General features: G+C 41.7%; 1 protein-coding gene across 7 annotated transcripts; it reads left to right on the forward strand.

Moving 5' to 3' along the window:
• The first annotated feature begins 1,344 nt into the window (after positions 1 to 1,344).
• Positions 1,345 to 23,626, forward strand: LOC143484440 (B-cell receptor CD22). 7 transcript variants are annotated; one of them, XM_076983149.1, is made up of 13 exons: positions 1,345 to 1,626; positions 15,690 to 15,894; positions 17,771 to 17,866; positions 18,063 to 18,251; positions 18,527 to 18,652; positions 19,605 to 19,814; positions 20,180 to 20,305; positions 21,258 to 21,467; positions 21,556 to 21,681; positions 21,904 to 21,984; positions 22,202 to 22,255; positions 22,643 to 22,731; positions 23,319 to 23,626. In XM_076983149.1, exons 2-12 carry the CDS (start codon positions 15,858 to 15,860, stop codon positions 22,711 to 22,713), a joined length of 1,326 nt encoding a protein of 441 aa, XP_076839264.1. In that variant the 5' UTR covers positions 1,345 to 1,626; positions 15,690 to 15,857; the 3' UTR covers positions 22,714 to 22,731; positions 23,319 to 23,626. The 7 variants fall into 7 exon arrangements, with proteins under 7 accessions (XP_076839264.1, XP_076839266.1, XP_076839268.1 ...); XM_076983151.1 differs by having other exon boundaries at positions 23,324 to 23,626; XM_076983152.1 differs by having other exon boundaries at positions 1,351 to 1,429.
• The last annotated feature ends 950 nt before the right edge of the window (positions 23,627 to 24,576 follow it).

Raw genomic sequence — 24,576 nt, forward strand, 5'->3', positions numbered from 1 at the left:
CCCAAAACAGCACATGAACTGAGCGTCTTACTTCGAAGAAGAGGCGTGGTGACGCGGACCAACCGGTGCGCGTTCACGGTTCGTTTCTTGAGGGAGCTAAGGTCTGCGGAGCAGGTCACGTGAGACGGCTCGAGTTGCGGAGACTTAGCGGTGACGTCACAGTCGCAGCTGGAGTGCGCAGACAAACTTGTGAAGATACTTGAATGAGAAAGATGATCTTGACTTGAACGACTAGGCGAAATAAAAGTACTTTTGACGACGAAATGTAGAATAAAGAAAATAAAATAAAGAAGAATCTTCTGTTGGACTCGGTGAGAGCTTTAGTTGCGGTCTATTGGCATCGCTCTTCTGGACACTGCGGTGTTCGGCGTGAGTCCAGCAAACAGTCGCGATGGTTTGGCGTGTTCGAGTCTTTGAGTCTCGACGAGTCTGGCGAAGTTCTCAAAGTCTTCCCAAATTACCAGACTGCCAAGCTCATTGTTTCGCTTCAAGCTAGGGCTTTTAAAACAAGTTTTAGGGGCGTAATTGTAAGGCGCTTTCATGTTCATCAGGCCATTGACCATTGGCCTTTATTAATGAATATTCATGACCTCTGCCCAGACAGGGGAGAGAAAGAGAGAGAGAGAGAGAGAGAGAGAGAGAGGGGGGGGGGGGGAGCGAGGAGTGCCCGTCTTAACCAAAGAAGACAGATTAACACAATTCGAAGACAAAGTAAACTATTGCTAAATAAATTGTCTTACATACTCTGCCTAAACAAGAATTAATTTGGTTCTATTAGTCTACACATCGAGCCATTCTTAATTTCCACTTTTGGACAACAAATGACACATAATGCACAGACAGGCATGAATGTGAGGTCACATACGTACACATGAGAATGATTACATTCGATGAGTAACATACAAACTAATACATAGATATGCATCAATGTGGTGTGTTTATACAGTAACACGTATTCTAATAAGATCACTTAATACTGAATACATGAAAGATCATAAGTTGTGTCTTTATATCAACCACATGGCACAGTGTTCACATTTAAATGGTCTTGTGGTCATTTGTTCTTAAGGCTGGAAAGCTGAATACTGAATACTTTCCTTGTATGGAAGGTAGTCAAGTTCGGTGTCTCTAGACTGCATTCGCCGAGCTGGTTCCTGTAGGCTGAATCCCAATTCTGTGTACAGTTCAGATTTGGAGTTACAGAGATCTCTGAAATATTTGTATCTTCAGCTCTGGATTATAACACAGGACGTAGAGTGGGTTTAAACTGTGGGCAATCAGATAAGGTTGGAATTTAGAGTTCTTCCTGACTGTGGTCCTTCCTGACTGTGGTCCTTCCTGACTGTGGTCCCAGTGTTCTCCGACGAAGGTTGGTTTTGACCAGCCTCTCTTAGATGGCCTCTCTCTCCCAAGCTCAGGAGATCATAAGGTCAGCATTGTAGGCTTTTGGGAGGTAAACACCGTTATGGATGTGCGTTCTTTGGGGCCTGTTGCTGTTGTAAAGAATCAGTGTTTATCTTTACATACCATCAAAGAAATCTGGGTGAGTCAGTCGCTCAGTTCTAGGCAAAGGATTCCATTTTGGGTGTCACAGTGAAATGGCGTTTAGCTGTCTCCACTACAAAGGTAAGACTCTTAAGTTATGGCAGAGCAGTTTAAATGTAACATGAAAAGAGATTAACAGAATAGAGATCAATTTCTGACATCCTGTGTGCATGGTGGTGTGGTAGTGCCACTAGTGTGCCACTAAGCGATCGCTGAGATCTGCCTCACAGAACTTGTTAGCTGTTCCTAGGGCTCGTCTTAAGCTTAAGGGAGATCGGGCGTTTGCAGTTTATGCTCCGAGGCTTTGGAATACTCTTCCCCTAAATATCCGCCTCGCACCTTCAGCTGCTGTTTTTAAATCTCAGCTAAAAACCTATTTTTATGAACTGGCATTTGAGTAGTGAGAGGTGATTTTATTTGATTTGATTTTATTTCATTTACTTTGATTTTAATCTCATTTTATTTAATGTATTTTAGTTCTTGTTCTTGTTCTTGATCCTTTTATATTGTCTTTTTTTTCTCTCGTTACTTTTATGTACAGCACTTTGGTCAACGAAAGTTGTTTTAAAAGTGCTCTATAAATAAAGATTACTTACTTACTTACTTACTTACTAGTTAGCGCTGTTGACTCCCAGAAAGGTGGTAGGTTTCATTCTGAACTGGTGGTGAACTGGTGACCCTGACTGATATATAAAAGCACTTCAACTATTATTAATATAAATTATTATTATTATTATTATTATTATTACACTGTAAACCCGAACAGTATTGTTAACTTATACTCTTTATTGGTTTAACACTCAAATCTTGTTATTTAGTTAATCCAGCATTAAGGTTTTGCGCTGTCTTAACTTTTTGTTATGTTTTAAGTTTAAATGAGTACATATTTTTGAGTAATGACTGTCACTAACATTATAATTTATGAGTATCCAAAGTCACGCAGCGTCTGACGTCACCAACATGCCTGGTGTCCCGGATTTACTTTTTACAGTGGTCACAATGGTGGCGTGTCATGGCCTGGCGGTTAGGGAACTGGTCTTGTGACCGGAGGGTTATGGGTTCGATTCCGAGACCTGAGGCCATGACTGAGGTGCCCCCTGAGCCCCTTAACCCTCAATTGCTCACTTGTAAAAAAAAAAAAAAAAAAGAGATGAAAATGTAAGTCGCTCTGGATAAGAGCATCTGCCAAATGCCATAAAAAAAAGGGTTAATTTGGGGAAAATTATATAATTATTACTAAAAGTGCTGTAGTATGTAGTACTTAAATATTAGTGGTGGGCCGTTAACGGCGTTAACGGACGAGGCTGAAGTTGCTTACTTATTTGCAGTTTGAGATTCGTTTGGTTACTTATTCGCAGCTCCGTATTCGGCGGCTGAAGTTGGTTACTTATTCAAAAAGGTTATGTTCACGATGCGTGTTTGCTGCGCACTTTGTTTAAAAGCGATAGATTAAACGTTACATTAAACGAGCGTAGGAGCAGACATTTAAGAGGTTATTGTTTCCCATACTGATTTTGTGAATGTAAAAAATAAAAATATAATGAAAGCATTTCATTTGTAAAATGGTTTCTATTTCAAGTCGTTTCAATTGTATGCAGTTTGTACATGATGATTGAATTCGTCAACATTTCTAACGTAAGGAAACATATTCTTAGATTTGAAAACTAAAAACACAGAAATGCTGTTCTAGAACACAAATAATCGGAAGAAGAAATACCAGCACACAACATGGCATATTGAGCAGTGGGCAGATAGGTGAACGCATTTTGAAGGGGCAGTTTCAGAGGATTATTGAAAGCCTTATTGATGGTGGGCCAGAGAAATAACAAATGCATCATGAAGAACAGGTCACTCCCTAAGAGAGGAACCTGATTTTAGCCTGATCCAACATCATTTTATACCTTAAATCTAACTGGAAACACGGCATATTGAGTAGTTAAGTGCACAGAGAGCACACTGAAATGGTTCAGAGGGCCTGGCCCAGAATCATTTTATGCCTCAAATCTAACTGGAAACATGGCATATTGAGTAGTTAAGTGCACAGGTGAAATGGATCAGAGGGGCAAGTTCAGAGGCCTGCTGTATGCCTGTAATGTCTTGGGCCAGGCAAAACTCAATTGAATCATACATAACTAGTTCCTATATGTAAGAAAAACCTGTTTTTGGCCTGGCCCAGAATCATTTTAGCCCTCAAATCTAACTGGAAACTTGACATATTGAGTAGTTAAGCACACAGGTGAAATGGGTCATACGGCCAAGTTCAGAGGCCTGCTGTATGCCTGTAATGTCTTGGGCCAGGCAAAACTCAATTGCATCATACACAAGTAGTTCCCATATGTATGAGGAACCTGGTTTTGGCCTGGCCCAGAATCATTTTAGCCCTCAAATCTAACTGCGAACATGGCATATTGAGTAAAGCGCATTGGTGAAATGGTTCACAGGGCCAAGGTCAGAGGCCTGCTGTATGCCTATAATGTCTTGGGCCAGGCAAAACTCAATTGTATCATACATAATTAGTTCCCATATGTATGAGGAACCTGGTATTGGCCTGGCCCAGAATCATTTTAGCCCTCAAATCTAACTGCGAACATGGCATATTGAGTAAAGCGCATTGGTGAAATGGTTCACAGGGCCAAGTTCAGAGGCCTGCTGTATGCCTGTAATGTCTTGGGCCAGGCAAAACTCAATTGTATCATACATAACTAGTTCCCATATGTATGAGGAACCTGGTATTGGCCTGGCCCAGAATCATTTTAGCCCTCAAATCTAATTGGAAACACGGCATATTGAGTAAAGCGCACAGGTGAAATAGTTCAGAGGGGCAATTTCAGAGGCCTGCTGTATGCCTGTAATGTCTTGGGCCAGGCAAAACTCAATTGTATCATACACAAGTAGTTCTTATATGTATGAGGAACCTGTTTTTGGCCTGGCCCAGAATCATTTTATGCCTCAAATCTAACTGGAAACATGACATATTGAGTAGTTAAGCACACAGGTGAAATGGTTCACAGGGCCAAGTTCAGAGGCCTGCTGTATGCCTGTAATGTCTTGGGCCAGGCAAAACTCAATTGTATCATACATAACTAGTGCCTATATGTATGAGGAACCTGGTTCTGGCCTGGCCCAGAATCATTTTATGTGTCGAATCTAACTGCAAACATGGCATATTGGGTAGTTAAGCACACAGGTGAAATGGTTCACAGGGCCAAGTTCAGAGGTCTGCTGTATGCCTGTAATGTCTTGGGCCAGGCAAATCTCAATTGTATCATACATAACTAGTTCCCATATGTATGAGGAACCTGGTTTTAGCCTGGCCCAGAATAATTTTAGCCCTCAAATCTAACTGGAAACATGGCATATTGAGTAAAGCGCACAGGTGAAATAGTTCAGAGGGGCAATTTTAGAGGCCTGCTGTATGCCTGTAATGTATTGGGCCAGGCAAAACTCAATTGTATCATACATAACTAGTTCCTTTATGTATGATGAACCTGATTTTGGCCTGGCCCAGAATCATTTTAGCCCTCAAATCTAAATGGCAAAATGGCATATTGACTAAGCGCACAGGTGAAATGGTTCATGAGGTGGATTTCAGAGGCCTGCTGTATACATGTAAGGCATTGGGCCAGGCAAATAACATATGCATCATACATAACACTTTACTATATGTAAGAGAAACCTAATTTTGGCCTGGCCCAGCATAATTTTATGCTTCAAATCCAACTGGAAACATGACACATGGAGTGGTGCGCACAGGTCAAATGATGCAGAGCAGCAATTTAAGAGGCCTGTAAGGTACAAGAAACCTGATTTTGGCCTGGCCCAGTAACATTTTAGCTCTCAAATCTAACTGAAAACGTGACACATGCAGTGGTGCGCACATTAAATTGTTCAGCTTGATTTCAGAGGCTTCCTGTATACCTTTAAGGCGCTGGGCCAGGCAAATAACATATGCATCATACATAACAGGTTCCTATGTGTAAGAGAAACCTGTTATGGATAAGTAACAAACTTCAGCCGCCGAATACGGAGCTGCGAATAAGTAACCAAACGAATCTCAAACTGCGAATAAGTAACCAACTTCAGCCTCGTCGTTAACGGCGGTCGTTAATTTGATACTCTTATCGGGCGATATAAAAATGATCGCCGGTAATCTATTTTTAAAGTTGGGTTGGGAACTTGGTCAAAATGGATAAACAAACTAGGATGACTTTCAACTTGATAGTTTAGCTCGGCTGTATTCCTAACCAAATTGCACAGTAGGGGCGAGAACGAGTTTTCAAACCTGTGAATTACAAATCGTACGTGTTTTTAGATGGATGCAGCCACGAAGTCGCCAGGTTTGCTTCATGGAAAATTCATTTTTAGGAACGTAAAGTGTTACCGGAGCGGAGCTCGGAGCGGTCGTTTTCTGCATGGTCCTAGCGCCAGATTCGTCGCTATTTAAATATTTCTTTTTAACCGTTAAAACTACAGAGGACCAAAACTGACTTTTGAAAATTACGTCCGTGAGGTTAAATGTACTAAATTATTGGCTTACATTTCAAATATCATGTTTAGCTGAATAAACATGTTATTTAATGTACAGTATGTAGGCTTACAAATTCATGTTTAACTGAATAAACCTTTGAACACGAGTAGCCTACATTTTATTGAGCATGTTTTTTTTTTCTTCAAGTATCAAAGTAGAACAGCTTCCTCAAGCAGTCATTGATGCATTTTGGAAACAGGAGATGAGCCCCTGGTCTAATGCACCCTCTGTCTGTATTAAGAAACCCTATCTCAAAAACAGACTTTTAGTCATTACTTGGGTAGCACGCATATGAGCCATTTTAATATAGATTAATCTAGATTAATTTCAAGATTTCAGTGAGATTAATCTAGATAAAAAAAATTAATCTATGCCCACCCCTATTAAATATATATATATATATATATATATATATATATATATATATATATATATATATATATATATATATATATATATATATATATATTATATATAAGACCCCGGCCCCTCCCTTTTGGGCGTGTGTTTTTACGTCGTCTGCGTCTACTCGTCTGCGTCTGTGGATCTCCGTGGGTGCAGTTACGTCTTGTGATTATTCGTCTCACCTGTGGCTCGTCTCGTCATCACTTAGGGTTTATGGGGTTTGTCTATTTAACAGTGTATTATTATTATCCAGGAATCTCAACACTGAGGTCTGGTGTCTCACACCTGTCTAAGCTCACTTTTAAACCGAGCCACATCTCTAAACCCAAATGGCTGGCCTCAGCCTCAGAACATAGTAACGTTGGTCCAAATGGGGTAATGGGGGAGAGCATGTCACTACCCACAAACACCTGTGGTCTTCTAATGGTTGTTAGAAGTGTTTAAATTTCATGTTCATGTCAGTTGGGTATTTGTGCTACACTGGTCATACATGTTATCAGTTAAGCTGCCATCATTTGATGCCATGCACCGTTGTGATACAAGTGAGGAGTTCCTGTTTTAATGCGCATTTTGACACAATTCACTGTAAAAAATAATAAACTCTTTTCATGAGTTGAGATGGACTTTCCTGGGACTCCTCGCTGTCACACCACACCACAATATACTAAATCTCAGAGGCCCAGGTAATCTGTGTCCTCCTAACTCATCAGACCTTATCAGGCTCTAACCCAAACTGCATGACATGAGATTTGACAGATGTTCCAACATGTCCCTGTAACCGGGCAGCGGGCACAGGCGCGGCCGGGCAGCGGGCACAGGCGCGGCCAGGCACAGGCGTGGCCGGGCACAGGCGCGGCCGGGCGGCGGGCAGCGGGAACAGGAGCCGGCAGACAGGCAGCGGGAACAGGAGCCGGCAGACTGGCAGCGGGAACAAGCCGACGTGGCCAGTACTCCTCCCCAAAAAATACTTGGGGGTGTCGTGGGGAGTAGATGGCGGGATCAGCGGCGGTGGGTCCTCTTCCACGGGGTCCGGGTTGAGCCTGGAAGAACACACAGGGGACAGGAACCGGGTTGAGCCTGGAAGAACACACAGGGGACAGGAACCGGCGTGGACTGCCGACGGGCAGCGGGGACAGGAACCGGCGTGGACTGCCGACGGGCAGCGGGAACTGGAACCTGAGGTGAGGAGATGCGCTCGGGGGGCGGAGCCGCCAAGCAGACGTCCTCGGGGGGCGAAGCCGCCATACTGACGTCCTCGGGGGGCGGAGCCGCCAAGCCGATGTCCTCGGGGGGCGGAGCCGCCAAGCCGACGTCCTCGGGGGGCGGGGCCGCCATACTGACGTCATCGGGGGGCGGGACCGCCATACTGACGTCATCGGGGGGCGGGACCGCCAAGCCGACGTGGCCAGTACTCCCCCCCAAAAAATACTTGGGGGTGTCGTGGGGAGTAGCTGGCGGGATCAGCGGTGGTGGGTCCTCTTCCACGGGGTCCGGGTTGAGCCTGGAAGAACACACAGACACACACGCCCCTCGGTGGCTCTCTCTGCGATGGCTCTGCCTCCTCTGAGGCGTCGGGAGCTCGCAGCAGCCATTGAGAGCCAACCGAGGGTTAAGCCAAGGCTCGTCTGTGCATTCACTCCGTCTGCCCGCTGCTTGCACCACAGGTTGCTCACCCCTGTGGTGTTCGTCAAGCAGGGCAGACTCACAGCGCTCAATAGGAGTCTCGTCGCGAAAGCCAGCGGTGAGAGACTGCGCTTTCTTCGATCTGCGACGAGACTTCCGTGTTCCCACAGCGCCAGGGGTATTCCTGTCTCCGGCTCGTTCGCGCTGTAACACATGAGAGTTAAACTGCACGGAAGCAGCCAACAACTCGTTACAGCGACTAAACTCACCGGAGTCTCGCTCTCTCGCTGTGTCCTGGTTAGATCCGTGATTATGTAACGTTCTGCGCTGGGCAGAACAGGGAGGCGGACACAAACGCTGAGGAGAGCGAGATTTATTAAAGGAAATTCCATAGGCAGAGTCGAAGTGACAGGCATGGGTCATAACGGGCAGGCAGTCCAGACATGAAATACGAACAGACATAATCGGACAGAGAAACTAAACGCGACGGGGAAAACACGGAACAGGCAGAAATACTCGCTGAGGAAACAATACTCATGAAGAACAGGATTGAACAAAGCACAAGGCACAAAGTAGACAAAATCACGGATACTGGACTGGGGAAATACTGGGACTTTATACATAGAAACTAACTAGGGACAGGTGATGGCAATGACACTGGGGCGTGGCAACAAACAAGGAATAAACGCAACAAACGAGCAGGGCGGGACAAACAGGCAGGGAACACGGACATGAGGGAACCCAGAGTGCCAGCTACGAGAGGGGGCGTTGCCTTACGTGACAGTCCCTGGACTCTTTCATTTTTGCTTTGCAGTTAGTTTAACCAATAGATGTACAAGTTGCATTCCCCTCCGTTGTCTATTTCACCATAGAAAGGTCACGCTCTTCAGTGTTGTTGTGTTTTCTTTAAATAAATATTCTACTTTGCAATTGCGTCACTTCTGTCCAATACAATCGTTACACATACATTTCGTCTTTTATATGTTCGGTTCTTATGAGGGATTATTTTAACTTTTGTCCTTGTACCCAGCTGTGGTTTCTACCATGTGGTTTTAAACCACAATACTTTATGTCTAGTTATAGTCTGTGCACTGAAAAATAAGACAAATGTTCAGCCTACTGGTCTACAACTGCTATTGTATGATACCTATTTAACCTATTTAAAAGATGTACACAGAAAAAGCTCTGAATCCACTTTCAAGCCACTATTCAGTTGTCTCATATGACAAATAAATTTGCATTTGAGGGTTGTGGACATCACCTTATTAAAGGTAAATATACTGTATATCTTTCTGTGCATTGAAGTGATTTAGACATTTGCAACATCTTGCAAACTAAAGACAAATATAATATGTTCTTCTGTACAAACAGACTCCTATAATGACGTCACTAAGAATTACCCATCTTCTTCTGATCTTTCTGCACATGATTACAGGTGAGTCAGCACATACAACTGAACATGCATTCTTGAACAAACTGATTTAGTCAATAGTGATGTGATATACTTGACCTTGTGTCTGACAAACAGACACCACACTTCCTATGAGAGTTGCTGTCACAAGTCCATACCAACCAGCTCTTGCCTAGACAACTAGTAGACAATTAGATTAGCTAGCAACAATACCCCACAATGTGTGTGTGTGTGTGTGTGTGTGTGTGTGTGTGTGTGTGTGTGTGTGTGTGTGTGTGTGTGTGTGTGTGTGTGTGTGTGTGTGTGTGTGTGTGCTGATGCTATGTGCTGGTATGATTTGTCTTTTTGTGTTTCCGTTTGGGAGGGAGGGGGTCAGTTTTTATCACAAAAAAAGAGAAGCAAAATAAGATGAGTTTGTATTTCATTGTATTACTGTTCTTGCTTCAAAATATAAAAAACAAATCAACAATACCCCACAAACCACAGGTAGCTGTCACGTTGTGGGGGGGCCCCCTACCGGTCGCCCCCGGTTACAGCGGCAGCGGTCCTGTTTTTGGTCACGTGATGTTCGTCCCTCAGGTGGGCGGGACCCGTGATCCGTCTCACCTGAGGGTCGTTTGTTCGTCTATATATGTCTTGTCTTTGTACCAGTTGACTGCTGGTTATTATTTCCTTAATCTGGATCTATGTCACGGGTATTTGGTTTGCGCACTTTCTATTAAACCATCCTCTTTCCCTGAGACTTGGCGTGATCGCTTCCTTTTTAGTTGCTCACACTGCCCGTCACAGTAGCGATAGTCCGCTTTAATATGTAATGCAATAACACCAATATAACAATGTATATATAATATAATGATAAAATAGTTGGCTTAAATATAATAATCAGGTAATAATCAATAACAAAATAACTATAATCATAATGGAAGTAATGTCAATTATGATATATAATATTCCGACTACAGTGTGGTGGTAAAATAAATCAGGTGGGCGGCTACTAGGGAGACTGGGGTGGAGCCCAAGCAAAGCAGGAAAGATAATACATCTAAACTAGGCTATTTAAAGAATGTGATATATTATAATTACAAGGGTGCCTCCTGCCCACTACTCTGGTGTATCTTTACAGAGTTTCCTATGTGATATAGTATGTGCGTACAGCTCTAATCTGTCCCCCAACTGAGTAACAGTCCAGCAAAATACAAAACATGCTGACATACACACAGGAATCAAACACAAGTCCACAATTCCATACACAATCCTTTTTATACAAAAAAAGGGTCAGTGACGTAAAGCCAGAAGAAGCATGATACACAGACAACAAACACGATTTGACTCTAATCGAGTGAACAGGACGGTAGATGGAAACAACCAACACAAAAGCGTGAATAAACTGATAGCACACGAATAGTAAGAAGAATAGTAAGTGATGAATGAGCGAGGGCACATGTGCACAAGTGAGGGTTACACAGAGGGTCACAGAGGTTTCAGAACAACATCTCTCCCCTCCCTCCTTCCCTCCCTCTGTCTCTCCCTCTCTCTCTTCTCTTCTTCACTTATGATGATGTATCCCCCTACCCATTTAGTCTGAGAGTAGCCCTCATTGGCTGTCCACGGGGAACTTTATGGTCCAATGGGAGAGGACTGTCAATGTGTGTAACAATGGCTTTTTTCTGATATTTCTGACCCCCCCCCCCCCCCACCACCACCACCCTACTGCAGGGATTCCAGAGCCCTTCTCACTTTGTGGTTCATCTCAGAATCAGCTCAGTGTTCTGCAGTATCTGCTGGACTTAGAGCGGAGAGAGAAGTGAAGCTGTAAGATACTCCCACTCTCTTATGGGCCCAGACTCCTCTAATCCCCCTCTGTCATGTGTTATTTGTTTCAGGGGCTTCTGGAGGAGGATGGAGTGTGAAATACAACCAAACTGAAATATGTGCTCCACAGGGGTCCACAGTGTCTTTCAATGGCACTTACACATACCCAGCAGGCCTTGAAGTGAAAGAGGAGTTTTGGGTCATAGACCTAGCGAAGCCTGCAATATGTAACTGCACTAAGGACTCGGGCAGGGTCCAGTGTTCAGTAGATAAACAGCAGCACTTCTCCCTCACTCTGAGCAATATAACGAAGGAGGATGAACATGAATACCACTTCAGAATCAAAACAAATGTGGAGAAAGAAAAATGGCTGGGAGGTGCTGTGAAGATCAATGTCACTGGTGAGTTCAATCCATCATCCTCAGTTTGGTTGTTATTTGTTATGCACATTGTCCCTCTGCCCAGAGGACTCTTGAACTATTCTGAAATGTTAATTCTGCTACACAAGCTTTTATTAATGTTTAAATAAACACCTACACAGTTCTGCATATGAACATTAGCATGAGCTGACCTCCAATAGAATGATCTAATCTCCAATAGAATGATCTGGCCTCCATTAGAATGATCTGATCTCCATTAGAATTATCTGATCTCCATTAGTATGGTCTGACATCCATTAGAATGATCTGACCTCCATTAGAATGATCTGATCTCCATTAGAATGATCTGACCTCCAATAGAATGATCTGACCTCCATTAGAATGATCTGATCTCCATTAGAATGATCTGATCTCCATTAGTATGGTCTGACATCCATTAGAATGATCTGACCTCCATTAGAATGATCTGATCTCCAATAGAATGATCTGACCTCCATTAGAATGATCTGACCTCCATTAGAATGATCTGATCTCCATTAGAATGATCTGACCTCCAATAGAATTATCTGACCGCCATTAGAATGATCTGATCTCCATTAGTATGGTCTGACATCCATTAGTATGGTCTGATGATTCTCTTATTGTGTTAGAGCTCCATGTGAAGACTCCTCGTGAAGTGACGGAGGGAGAGACAGCAGATCTGGCATGTACAACCACCTGCAGTCTGACTGACAGTCCAACATTCATCTGGTACAAAAATGGACGTCCTTTATCCTCAAATACAAACCCACTCCACCTGCAGTCAGTCAGCAGTGAGGACGCAGGCAGTTATAGGTGTGCTGTAAGAGGATATGAACATCTCCCCTCTCTACATCAAACTCTCACTGTCACATGTGAGTTTATTATGCTTCCTTCATGTCGAGACATCAATAAGTATTATGTGTTATTACCATTTGCAGGAATATGATGGAACAAAAATGTTTTAATCAATAAAACACCTGGCTTCTGTTACTATTAAGATAATTTATTTAAATTTAAATTTAGATTTAATTTTCAATTTAAATCATTTTCCCCAAAATAATTAAATTTCTGTTTTAGATCCTCCAAAGAATGTATCAGTGTCCAACAGTCCCTCTGGTGAAATAATGGAGGACAGTTCAGTGACTCTGACCTGCAGCAGTGATGCCAACCCACCTGTGCAGAACTACACCTGGTTTAAAGAAGGAGAAACCTCACCTGTAGGATCTGGACAGAGTTACAGCATCACTAACATCATTGCTGAACACACTGGACTGTACTACTGTGTAGCTCAGAATGAACATGGAGCTCTCAATGGAACTGTGACCATCACTGTTAAGAGTAGGTGGTAAACAATTTTTGCTAATTGTACATTTTAATGTTCCTCTATTGTATGTATGAATAATAGTACAACAATACTACAATAGTACAAAACACTACAGTGGTAGTGCATATGTCTGTGTTTCTCAGCAGGTCTCTTCTACATTTTGCCTATTGCTGTTGGAACTGGGCTCTGTGGAGTTGTCCTTTCTGTCATGATAGTTTTATTGTTGAAGAGAGAAAGTTTAAGAAGGTAACATGACTTGTTATTATTGTTGTGATATTGCTGCAATTCAGAAATTATTTATTTTATAATTATTTATGTGTACATAATTATATGATGATATCATGATTAATGTTTATTCTGTGTTTTATGGTTGGAACATCATCGACAACATCAGATGCAGGAATCAAAAGAGAAACACAGATGAACCTGATCATGAGGTGAGGCATTGCAGACATGTGTCCATTAGGAGTTTCATTTAGTGAGTTGAGTTTCATTTGGAGTTCTTACTCTCAAAGTGAAATCTCTGTATGAGATGCAGCAACTGACAGCAGCAAAAACATCATCAGTGGAGAAACTCCAGTGGGAGATTTATGAAGCATGGAAATATAAAGCTATTCAGTGTTCATTATTAACCTGCATGTTAACTCTTTGCTTCACAGTATGTTGGCTTCGACCCCCATCCTAAAGACCACACTTCCACGTCCAGCTGCCCTGTCTATGAGAATGTTGAAGTGAGTTCCACATATTATTACAATCACATTTTTAGATGGGTTGCATCTAGATTTTGCCATGTTAATGAAAATATATAATACATATATTTCTTAGTATTAATCCACATCACGTACACATTTTTTTTCAGTTTCTGAAAAAAAAAGTGTGTGTATGTTTGTGTGTGTGTGTGTGTGCCCATGTTAATTTTTATTCCTTTTATAGACCATGAGGAAACACCATTATGAGAATCGTCACTGAGAACAATCAAACTTGCAGCTTTGACCCAATACAGTCAAAAGAGTGAGAGATCAAGAAGGGAAAATAGATAGATGGATGGATGAATTAATGAAATTAAGTACACATGTATGGTTTCCTTTGGCAAAAAAAGCTTTTTTATGTTTTACATTTTCATTAATTAATCCATACAAATAAATGTTTAAATAGTATATTTTTAATGTATAAATTTAGTTTATTGAACTCCACTAACTTTGTCTTAGCTAGCTGGACATGTATTTATTTTAACCTACATGTATCTAAGCTTATATCTCAGTGTTCGCTCTCATTTACATTAGTTTAATTTAGTACTCACTCTGTTCATGTAATTTTAGGTAATGTCACCTCTTTTCATGGTTTATTATCTTGTTTAATATGTCACCCCATCCTGCTGTCAGTGGCAGCATTGCTTCTCTGTTATCTCCTGCCATGTGTAAGTAGTTTACCCTTTTCCCTGCCTCTGTTCAGGCCCTCGTTTCTATCATGTGTTTCTTGATCCTATCATCATTAAGCTGTATATTTAGGCTTTTGTTTCACCATAGTCTTTGTAGGTCTTTCTCCCCCTGAGTTTCTTGTAGCTGTTCTCGTGTCTGTCTGGTTGGTTCTGTCTTTTGCCCCATGTCCTCTCTAGGTAAGCTTTGCTTTGTTTGAGTGAATTTTCCATTAAGGCCTCTCTTTCTGCATGCGTGTTTGAGTCTAGTTCATGTTGTTCTGTCTTCTGCTTAGTCCAAGATCTATATTTACCTCAGTGTGTTTTAGCCTGCCTTCCATTGTTTGTTTTTTTTTTTTTGTTTTTGTCTTTCATTAGTGTATTGTTTGCCTCATCATGCCCCGTCGTTCACATAAGCGTGTTTCTGGGTCTTTGCTCCCCTCTGGAGGAGAACCCGATATAAACTCAATAAAACCTTATTCTCTTCTCATTTGTGTCCACCCACATCTCTGAGGCTAAAATGCCACTTGTTTCAAAAGTCTTGTACATTCCAACTGTTAATCCACACAAGTCTGGCTTCTTTTAAAGGAAAACTATAAAGGAAAATACAAATAAAATTTAAGACATTGAATGTGTCTCTCAGTCGAATCTTATTCCTTAAGTTTTAAAGTTTTGTAAACAAAAACTATTATGTTTGTGGGCAGTTATGTTTTGTAAGAGCCCTTTGCGTTTCTACCTCAGTGTTATTTGTTACGTTAAACATGTTTTATAGAAGTTATTTGGGGTTAATTAAACCTTGGCTTTCACAGTCCCTCTCCTGAACAGTGCATCACAGCTGTTGAGACTTCAATGTTGGGCACTGGAGGTTAGGACCTGTGGGCTTAAATAGGCAGTGAGTAATGAGTATGAAATATGCACCAGGTGGAAAAGGTGTTTAGGGAGGGGGATGGAACCATGGGAGTGATTTGGGGTGTGTGTGGGGGGGAAGAGGGGCGTGGCTGTGAGTGAGTGGGCGTCGCCCCTGCAGACTGGGACCGGCTCACTTCATGAACTTCATCAGTAAATCTTAATGAAGTTCAGCAATCATTTTTAATCACAGTCATTTCAGAAAAGTCATATCAGCAGTGTTTCAGCATTTATGATTCTTATGATAAAGAAAACGTGTGTAAATTATGTTCAAAGTCTAAGACATTGTCCCTGACATTTCATCAGTGACCTCCTTTCAGACTCATTCAATTCAGGTTTACAGCCAGGTGAAAGAGACTTTTTAAAGCGAGCGACAGCTGCAGTCCACAGTCCTTGTGAAGATCAAGCCAGGATCAACAGGCTGGCCCAGCTGATAGCGAGCAAGCTCGTTGGATTTGACGTTAACCAACGTTTGTTCTTCAGACATCATGCTAAGGACACTGCTTCTGTGTTTTGCTGTGGCTGGTAAGGATTCTCTGCCTGTCTGGGTTTGTCAAAGGCATTTAAAACAGAGGCCTTGTGTAATAATGGGTTGCTTGATCATTACACACACACACACACACACACATTAGGCACTGTTTTATTTGTAAAATGATGAGACTGGAGTGAGAACCAAGGGAATTCGTATTGCCATAGCAGCAGACTGTAGGTCAGTCTGTTCTCTCATCAGATGAAATGCAGGAAGCGGCATCATCTATAGCTTAATACATCATCTATAGCTTAACACATCATCTATAGCTCAATACATCATCTATAGCTTAACACATCATCTATAGCTTAACACATCATCTATAGCTCAATACATCATCTATAGCTTAACACATCATCTATAGCTTAACACATCATCTATAGCTTAACACATCATCTATAGCTCAATACATCATCTATAGCTTAACACATCATCTATAGCTTAACACATCATCTATATCTTAACACATCATCTATAGCTCAATACATCATCTATAGCTTAACACATCATCTATAGCTTAACACATCATCTATAGCTTAATACATCATCTATATCTTAACACATCATCTATAGCTCAACACATCATCTATAGCTCAACACATCATCTATAGCTTAACACATCATCTATAGCTTAACACATCATCTATAGCTCAATACATCATCTATAGCTTAACACATCATCTATAGCTTAACACATCATCTATATCTTAACACATCATCTATAGCTCAATACATCATCTATAGCTTAACACATCATCTATAGCTTAACACATCATCTATAGCTTAATACATCATCTATATCTTAACACATCATCTATAGCTCAACACATCATCTATAGCTCAACACATCATCTATAGCTCAACACATCATCTATAGCTTAACACATCATCTATAGCTTAACACATCATCTATAGCTTAACACATCATCTATAGCTCAATACATCATCTATAGCTTAACACATCATCTATAGCTTAACACATCATCTATATCTTAACACATAATCTATAGCTTAACACATCATCTATAGCTCAACACATGATCTATAGCTCAGTACATTATCTATAGCTTAACACATCATCTATATCTTAATACATCATCTATATCTTAACACATCATCTATAGCTTAATACATCATCTATATCTTAACACATCATCTATAGCTCAACACATCATCTATAGCTCAATACATTATCTATAGCTTAACACATCATCTATATCTTAATACATCATCTATATCTTAACACATCATCTATAGCTTAACACATCATCTATAGCTCAACACATGATCTATAGCTCAATACATTATCTATAGCTTAACACATCATCTATAGCTCAATACATTATCTATAGCTTAACACATCATCTATAGCTCAATACATTATGAGCTTAACACATCATCTATAGCTTAACATATCCAGTCATGAAAATATTCTCACATTTCCAGACTTGTCTGGAGGAAATCTTTATTGATTTCTTAAGTTAACAGGACTTTGATCTTTGATCCATGCTGAATGGCAGATTATAAATGATCTGTTATCTGTGAACACCCTGATATAAGTTGCACGTCAGATTGGTTTAAGAAAACCTATAAAACTGATGAAATTGATGTTTGAAAATGATGTATTCAAAATGCATTCAAATATTTAAATGCACGGCATATTATATTTGACTACAAACATATGATAGATGGCTAAAATACAGAAACATTTCCAAATTTTCCCTTTTTCCCCTGATTTCATGAGATACTTAACTCATGCAGACTGGGATTTAACCAATACTATGATTGTTCAGGATACAAATGTAATATGTAATTTGAAAATGTGGATGTTAATATTTGATTTTGTGTGTGTGTGTGTGTGTGTGTGTGTAGGTCTTCAAGCCAGACCTTTGCAAAATGATGCTCTTCGTTTACAAAATGGTGGATGGATTCTCAATTCCCCACAGCTGGTCCAAGATCAATACCTGGGTGAGAATAAACATTTGATCTACCACAGGCAGGACACACAACCCTCTGCACAGTGAGCTAGTGCTCATAAGAGTTGAAGAGCGTACATGTGGATTTTAAATCTGAATAGTGCATGGCAGAAAATGTGAATTTAACTCTGTCCGCACAAATCCCTTCTCTTATTTCCCATGGGTACTATTTATTTTGGATTCTGTAGATAAACCAGTTTGGGAGGTTGTTCGTGCTACTGAAAATGAAGCAACGGTTCAGGACAAAACGAGCTGGACGTCTGCTCCTGTTGAAGAACGCAGACAGGGCACAGAACCTTCTAGACGTTTCCTCATGGACCTCAACACCGGCATGCTGAAGGAACACATCAGTGAGATGAACAGAAGAGTCTCGGGCTGTACGAATCACATGACATGTAGCACGGACACGTTTCACACCACATGGCCGAACCACATGACATGTAGCACAGACAGGTCTCACACCACATGGCCGAACCACATGACATGTAGCACAGACAGGTCTCACACCACATGGCCGAACCACATGACATGTAGCACGGACCCGTCTCACACCACATGGCCGAACCACATGACATGTAGCACGGACCCGTCTCACACCACATGGCTTCTACCCAGATGTTGTGTTGATGCTGCTCTACTCCTCTCTCCACAGTCTACAACTACCCATCCAACTATGAGTTCAGGCAGGGCACCCAGAACTCTCATGCCATTCTGGTGGACACCAAGACTGGGCAGATGTTGCCCCAGAGTTCACAGATGCAGAGGAACCCAGGACCATGTGAGTGTCCCAAGTACGAACGACACCATCTAGAGGCCATTTAAAAGTCCTGTACTTATGAAGAGAGTCTATGACAGAGTCTATGTCTGTGTTCGAAATAGCCTACTACATACTGCATACTGCACTCAGTATATACTGGATACTGCATACTGGTCCTCGTAGTAATATGCAGTACAGTTTCCAGTATGCGACAAAAGCAAATCATACTACGGGGTCACGTGAACGTAGCATTGCATGATGGGATGCAGTACACCACGAAGATAGCTCTGTTCACGTACTGGAATATTTTGTGGAAGTAGTATGTCATCCGGTGATGTTTTGCGTACAGGAAAAATTATTTTTATTTGCATACTGCATACTGGATACTGATTTGGGGCCCAAGCAGCATGCCAGTAGTATGTAGTAGGCTATTTCGAACACAGCCTATGATACACCTGGTGGAAGGTGGAAATGGAAAGTTGTGGCCAGAGTGACTCAGGTGTAACATAAGGGTCCATGTGAATTTTTACTGAGATGCGAATAAAACTGGAACAGGTACAAAAATAATGCTAACAACAGCTGTCAAAAACCAGACAGTCAGAATGTAAAAATCGGACATGGAATAGATATGGCAACAAATCCCAAAAATGGAATAGATATGGCAACAAATCCCAAAAACGAAGAGCAGGCAAAAAGTCTAAAAAACCAGAGAGGCACAACAACAGGCTCAGGAAGCAGAGACTAGATGCTGTCAATACTTTGCAAGAACTCAGGGGAACTGAGGGAGTTGCACAGAGAAGTTGAGGAGAGTTACTGGGGACAGGTGAGTGATCAATGATCGTGAAGACCGTCAGTACTCAGGAGATGAGGCCTTCTGTGGCCGTAAGGGAAAACAGCCAGAGCTCCCCTGACCCCTTAAGGTCCATATTTTCACATTCTAACCTTGTATTTTAAAATTCAATACTTTCTCCAGCGGCTGAGTCCAGGCGAGGCATGGAGAACAGTCCAGTCTCACAGATTGACTTGAGGAGCACTGATGACGTTGCTACAGACATAACTCACGAAGCAGTTCCCCCTGAGCTCCGGAGACAGGGCACAGAACCTTCTAGACGTTTCCTCATGGATCTCAACACCGGCATGCTGAAGGAACACATCAGTGAGATGGACAGGAGAGTCTCGGGCTGTACGAATCACATGACATGTAGCACGGACCCGTCTCACACCACATGGCCGAACCACATGACATGTAGCACAGACCCGTCTCACACCACATGGCCGAACCACATGACATGTAGCACAGACCCGTCTCACACCACATGGCCGAACCACATGACATGTAGCACGGACCCGTCTCACACCACATGGCCGAACCACATGACATGTAGCACAGACCCGTCTCACACCACATGGCCGAACCACATGACATGTAGCACGGACCCGTCTCACACCACATGGCCGAACCACATGACATGTAGCACAGACAGGTCTCACACCACATGGCTTCTACCCAGATGTTGTGTTGATGCTGCTCTACTCCTCTCTCCACAGTCTACAACTACCCATCCAACTATGAGTTCAGGCAGGGCACCCAGAACTCTCACGCCATTCTGGTGGACACCAAGACTGGGCAGATGTTGCCCCAGAGTTCACAGATGCAGAGGAACCCAGGACCATGTGAGTGTCCCAAGTACGAACGACACCATCTAAAGGCCATTTAAAAGTCCTGTACTTATGAAGAGAGTCTATGACAGAGTCTATGTCTGTGTTCGAAATAGTCTACTACATACTGCATACTGCACTCAGTATATACTGGATACTGCATACTGGTCCTCGTAGTAATATGCAGTACAGTTTCCAGTATGCGACAAATGCAAATCATACTACGGGGTCACGTGAACGTAGCATTGCATGATGGGATGCAGTACACCACGAAGATAGCTCTGTTCACGTACTGGAATATTTTGCGGAAGTAGTATGTCATCCGGGGATGTTTTGCATACAGGAAAAATTCTTTTTATTTGCATACTGCATACTGGATACTGATTTGGGGCCCAAGCAGCATGCCAGTAGTATGTAGTAGGCTATTTTGAACACAGCCTATAATACACCTGGTGGAAGGTGGAAATGGAAAGTTGTGGCCGGAGTGACTCAGGTGTAACATAAGGGTCCATGTGAATTTTTACTGAGATGCGAATAAAACTGGAACAGGTGCAAACATAATGCTAACAACAGCTGTCAAAAACCAGACAGTCAGAATGTAAAAATCGGACATGGAATAGATATGGCAACAAATCCCAAAAATGGAATAGATATGGCAACAAATCCCAAAAACGAAGAGCAGGCAAAAAGTCTAAAAAACCAGAGAGGCACAACAACAGGCTCAGGAAGCAGAGACTAGATGCTGTCAATACTTTGCAAGAACTCAGGGGAACTGAGGGAGTTGCACAGAGAAGTTGAGGAGAGTTACTGGGGACAGGTGAGTGATCAGTGATCGTGAAGACCGTCAGTACTCAGGAGACGAGGCCTTCTGTGACCGTAAGGGAAAACAGCCAGAGCTCCCCTGACCCCTTAAGGTCCATATTTTCACATTCTAACCTTGTATTTTAAAATTCAATACTTTCACCAGCGGCTGAGTCCAGGCGAGGCGTGGAGAACAGTCCAGTCTCACAGATTGACTTGAGGAGCACTGATGACGTTGCTACAGACATAACTCACGAAGCAGTTCCCCCTGAGCTCCGCAGACAGGGCACAGAACCTTCCAGACGTTTCCTCATGGACGTCAACACCGGCATGCTGAAGGAACACATCAGTGAGATGGACAGAAGAGTCTCGGGCTGTACGAATAACTTCCATGCCTGTGCTCACATACCAACACTCAACATCCAATGGGCGCGATGGTCCATGATGACCTTTTCTGTCTGCAGTCTACAACTACCCATCCAACCACGCGTTCCGGCAGGGCACCCAGAACTCTCAGGCCACTCTGGTGGACATCAGGACCGGGCAGCTGCATGAACCGATCTCCGAGATGCAGAGGAGTGCGGCGCTAGGTAATCGTGCTAATGTCAAACGACTTCTACAGTCAGCCCACCAATTATTCCTGCAGATTGGTGGTGTGAGTGGCGCCCCCCCCCCCCCCCCACCAAAGTTGAAATGAAACATATGCCATCAATCGAAAGGAATTGACAAGTGACCCATTTCTCTGATGACAGTAATCACAGCAATTTATCACTTACCGTGCGACCGTGATTACCATATTTATTTATCATCAGTGTCTGAGGACAGACAAGGTAGCGTCCATTCACAAGGCAGTCCAGAGGAGCTGCAGAAGCACGCTGTTGAGAGCACCGAGGGTTCGTATTGCTAATTCAGTCCACACTATCTGCGTTGGTGTGTTTTTTGAGTGTATATTAAACTAAATGGGCACCATTTTGGGTCTTCTCTAGACCTGACGTTTCCCCCGAGTTCAAAATGTGGGAGTGAATATTTGCAAGCTCAATGCATCTATAAAAATATATATATACTTTCAATATTTTAAAATATTATCTAATCTAGTACCATTCTCTCCAGTGTTTATTTCATCAGTCATAGAGGGACCCTCTCATCTAAAGGAGTTCAGACACGGTATGAAGAATGTCTGTTATAATATAGTATTATAACAACCATATCATGACAACCATATCATGAAGCCCTCTAAATCAAGGAAAAGTGTGGTAGACAAAAATACAGTACAGCCTGTTTGCAAAACTACAACACTATCTACAATACTATCCTTTGTTCTGTTCTGTATTGAATGTTGTGCTAAGGACTTGTGATTTTTTGTAGTACAAAATGTAGGACATTTTGAAAAACCTAGTAATGAAATCTATCAAGGAATGAAGTACATGTGGTTTGATATCAGAAAAAATGTCTGACAATCTCTTTCTACAGTATCAAAGAAATGTTACACAAAATCTTTGTTTTAAATTATTTAGTGAGCATCTTCAGGAATGTAATTATTCTTTTTGAAAGGTGAGGGAGTTGCAACCTGTCAAGGGCTGATTGTTGACGGCAAGTGTTATCACCTCAACCGAAGTTCATAGACCTCCAGTGGATCAGAGGTAAACCACTAATCCCCCATCAACCTGGGCGGCCGTCTGATTACGTTATCAAACACTCAACTGAGTGTCAGTACAGACTCTGACAGTAATGATGTTCATAATCTGTGAGACTTATAGTCTCCACCATTTTAGAACAACATTTGTGCGTGTGGCGCATTTGTGTGTGGTCTGAACCCAAACACACAATCAGCTCAGGGTCTCAAAAATGCAGAATCTTCAGATTCAAAGTTTCTGTTCACCATGCCAACACTCCTTACTGATTAGATCTATATGTGACTGAAGTCATCAAAGTATATAGCAGTGTAACAAGTAACACAGAACGAAGAGATTTATGATGTACAGTATAGCAGGTTGCATAAGTGTCATGTCCTGTTATCATAATTTCAACTATCACTGTGTTGCGTAAAATGGCACTGGGTATCTAGAATGAGAAAGACTAGATGGTACATTTTAAACTTAAACCACAACTGGAGCTAGTAAAATAGATATTTTTTCACCACATATTTATGATATGCGTAGCCATGGATGTTACAATAACAATGATGATGATGTTTTCTTTCTCTCCCTCAAACACACCCACCCACCAGAACAGCTTGTGGACATGAGTAGAGAGTAACTTGAACGTCACCTGAGGTCTTCCACCTGTAACAGCACAAATATCCACATCTCTGTCTATACTGAATATGTTCTTATTAAACACACCATGTCTTAAACGTTTAGCCTACAGTGAATAGATTGAAAGTAACTTCAAATAATTCGACATACATGAAAAATGTCATTGTGTTTCATATCAGAAATGCAGTAGTTTGTCTAATTGTAAAGATGACCTATTGTGTCTAGTATGAATTCATGATCCAAGACTTTAATAAAGCAATAAATACTGAGCACATCATAACATGGACTTGTATGTGTTGTACCTTACAGAGTACCTGATTCAGGGTTAAATAAAGTGTACAATACAGACTAGACTGCATTGGCTAGCGGTGACAGTAAAACATAATTGGTGGACACGTCTTCCGTCGTATTTTGAAAACCAGGACTATATTTCAGGTCTTGATTTGAGGTGGGTTATGAGGAGACCCCCCCAGTTAAGAAGAAGCATGGGGGCAACCCCCCCGTAACACTCATCTCCCTTTCAAAACTATTTGGATTAATGTGATGATATTTATGTGATCTTGATATTTGACTCGAACCACAGGCACCATTTAAACACTTAGTTGACATGGTACAGATCTGTGAACTAGCTTCAAAGATTAAAACATTAACTACCACAAACAGTGGAGTTAATAAGGCAAAACTGAACAGCTGTTCCTATGTTAGGGGATTGTCTTAATAATTAATTAAACTAAAGGTAAAAAAATAGGCTAATATAAAAGTTATATTGTCAGCTGCATCATCAAGGTGAGAACTGCTTAGCCGACCCTGATGGTAAATATTTATTGCAGAGCTAATGACACTGGCTTAAACAGAAATATGAGGTACAGTAATAAAAACAACAAATTTGCTTGTCTTCAAATGCATACACTTAAGACTTTTACTGCAATAAAATTCTTATGAAAGCCATCTTATTGTATACTTTGCTTATGTATATTATTTTTTTAAATGAGTCTGAAGTATGAAAACTATGAAATATTTTTATCATTATCTTTTTCATCGATGTAGGTATATTCAATGTAAAATTAATTGAATTGGTTAGCTACAGACTAGCTAACAGAGATTAGCTGTCACTACTTTCTAAAAAGACAAGTTTCTAAGATAAACAACAGATTAAAAGTATTAAAAGTAAGAAAGATCAAGCAAGAAATCATTCGGTTTAGCATGCGGATGTCAGTTTAAATTTGTAAA

This window comes from Brachyhypopomus gauderio, chromosome 20 (assembly GCF_052324685.1).
Source record: "Brachyhypopomus gauderio isolate BG-103 chromosome 20, BGAUD_0.2, whole genome shotgun sequence".
Lineage (NCBI taxonomy): Eukaryota > Metazoa > Chordata > Actinopteri > Gymnotiformes > Hypopomidae > Brachyhypopomus > Brachyhypopomus gauderio.

Coding starts and splice junctions, on each gene's coding strand:
- LOC143484440 (XM_076983149.1), top strand. CDS start 15,858: ATGCTAAGGACACTGCTTCTGTGTTTTGCTGTGGCTG. Junction 18,252..18,526: donor GAACAGAAGAGTCTCGGGCT/GTACGAATCACA, acceptor CTCTCTCCACAG/TCTACAACTACCCATCCAAC. Junction 21,682..21,903: donor GCAGAGGAGTGCGGCGCTAG/GTAATCGTGCTA, acceptor ATTTATCATCAG/TGTCTGAGGACAGACAAGGT.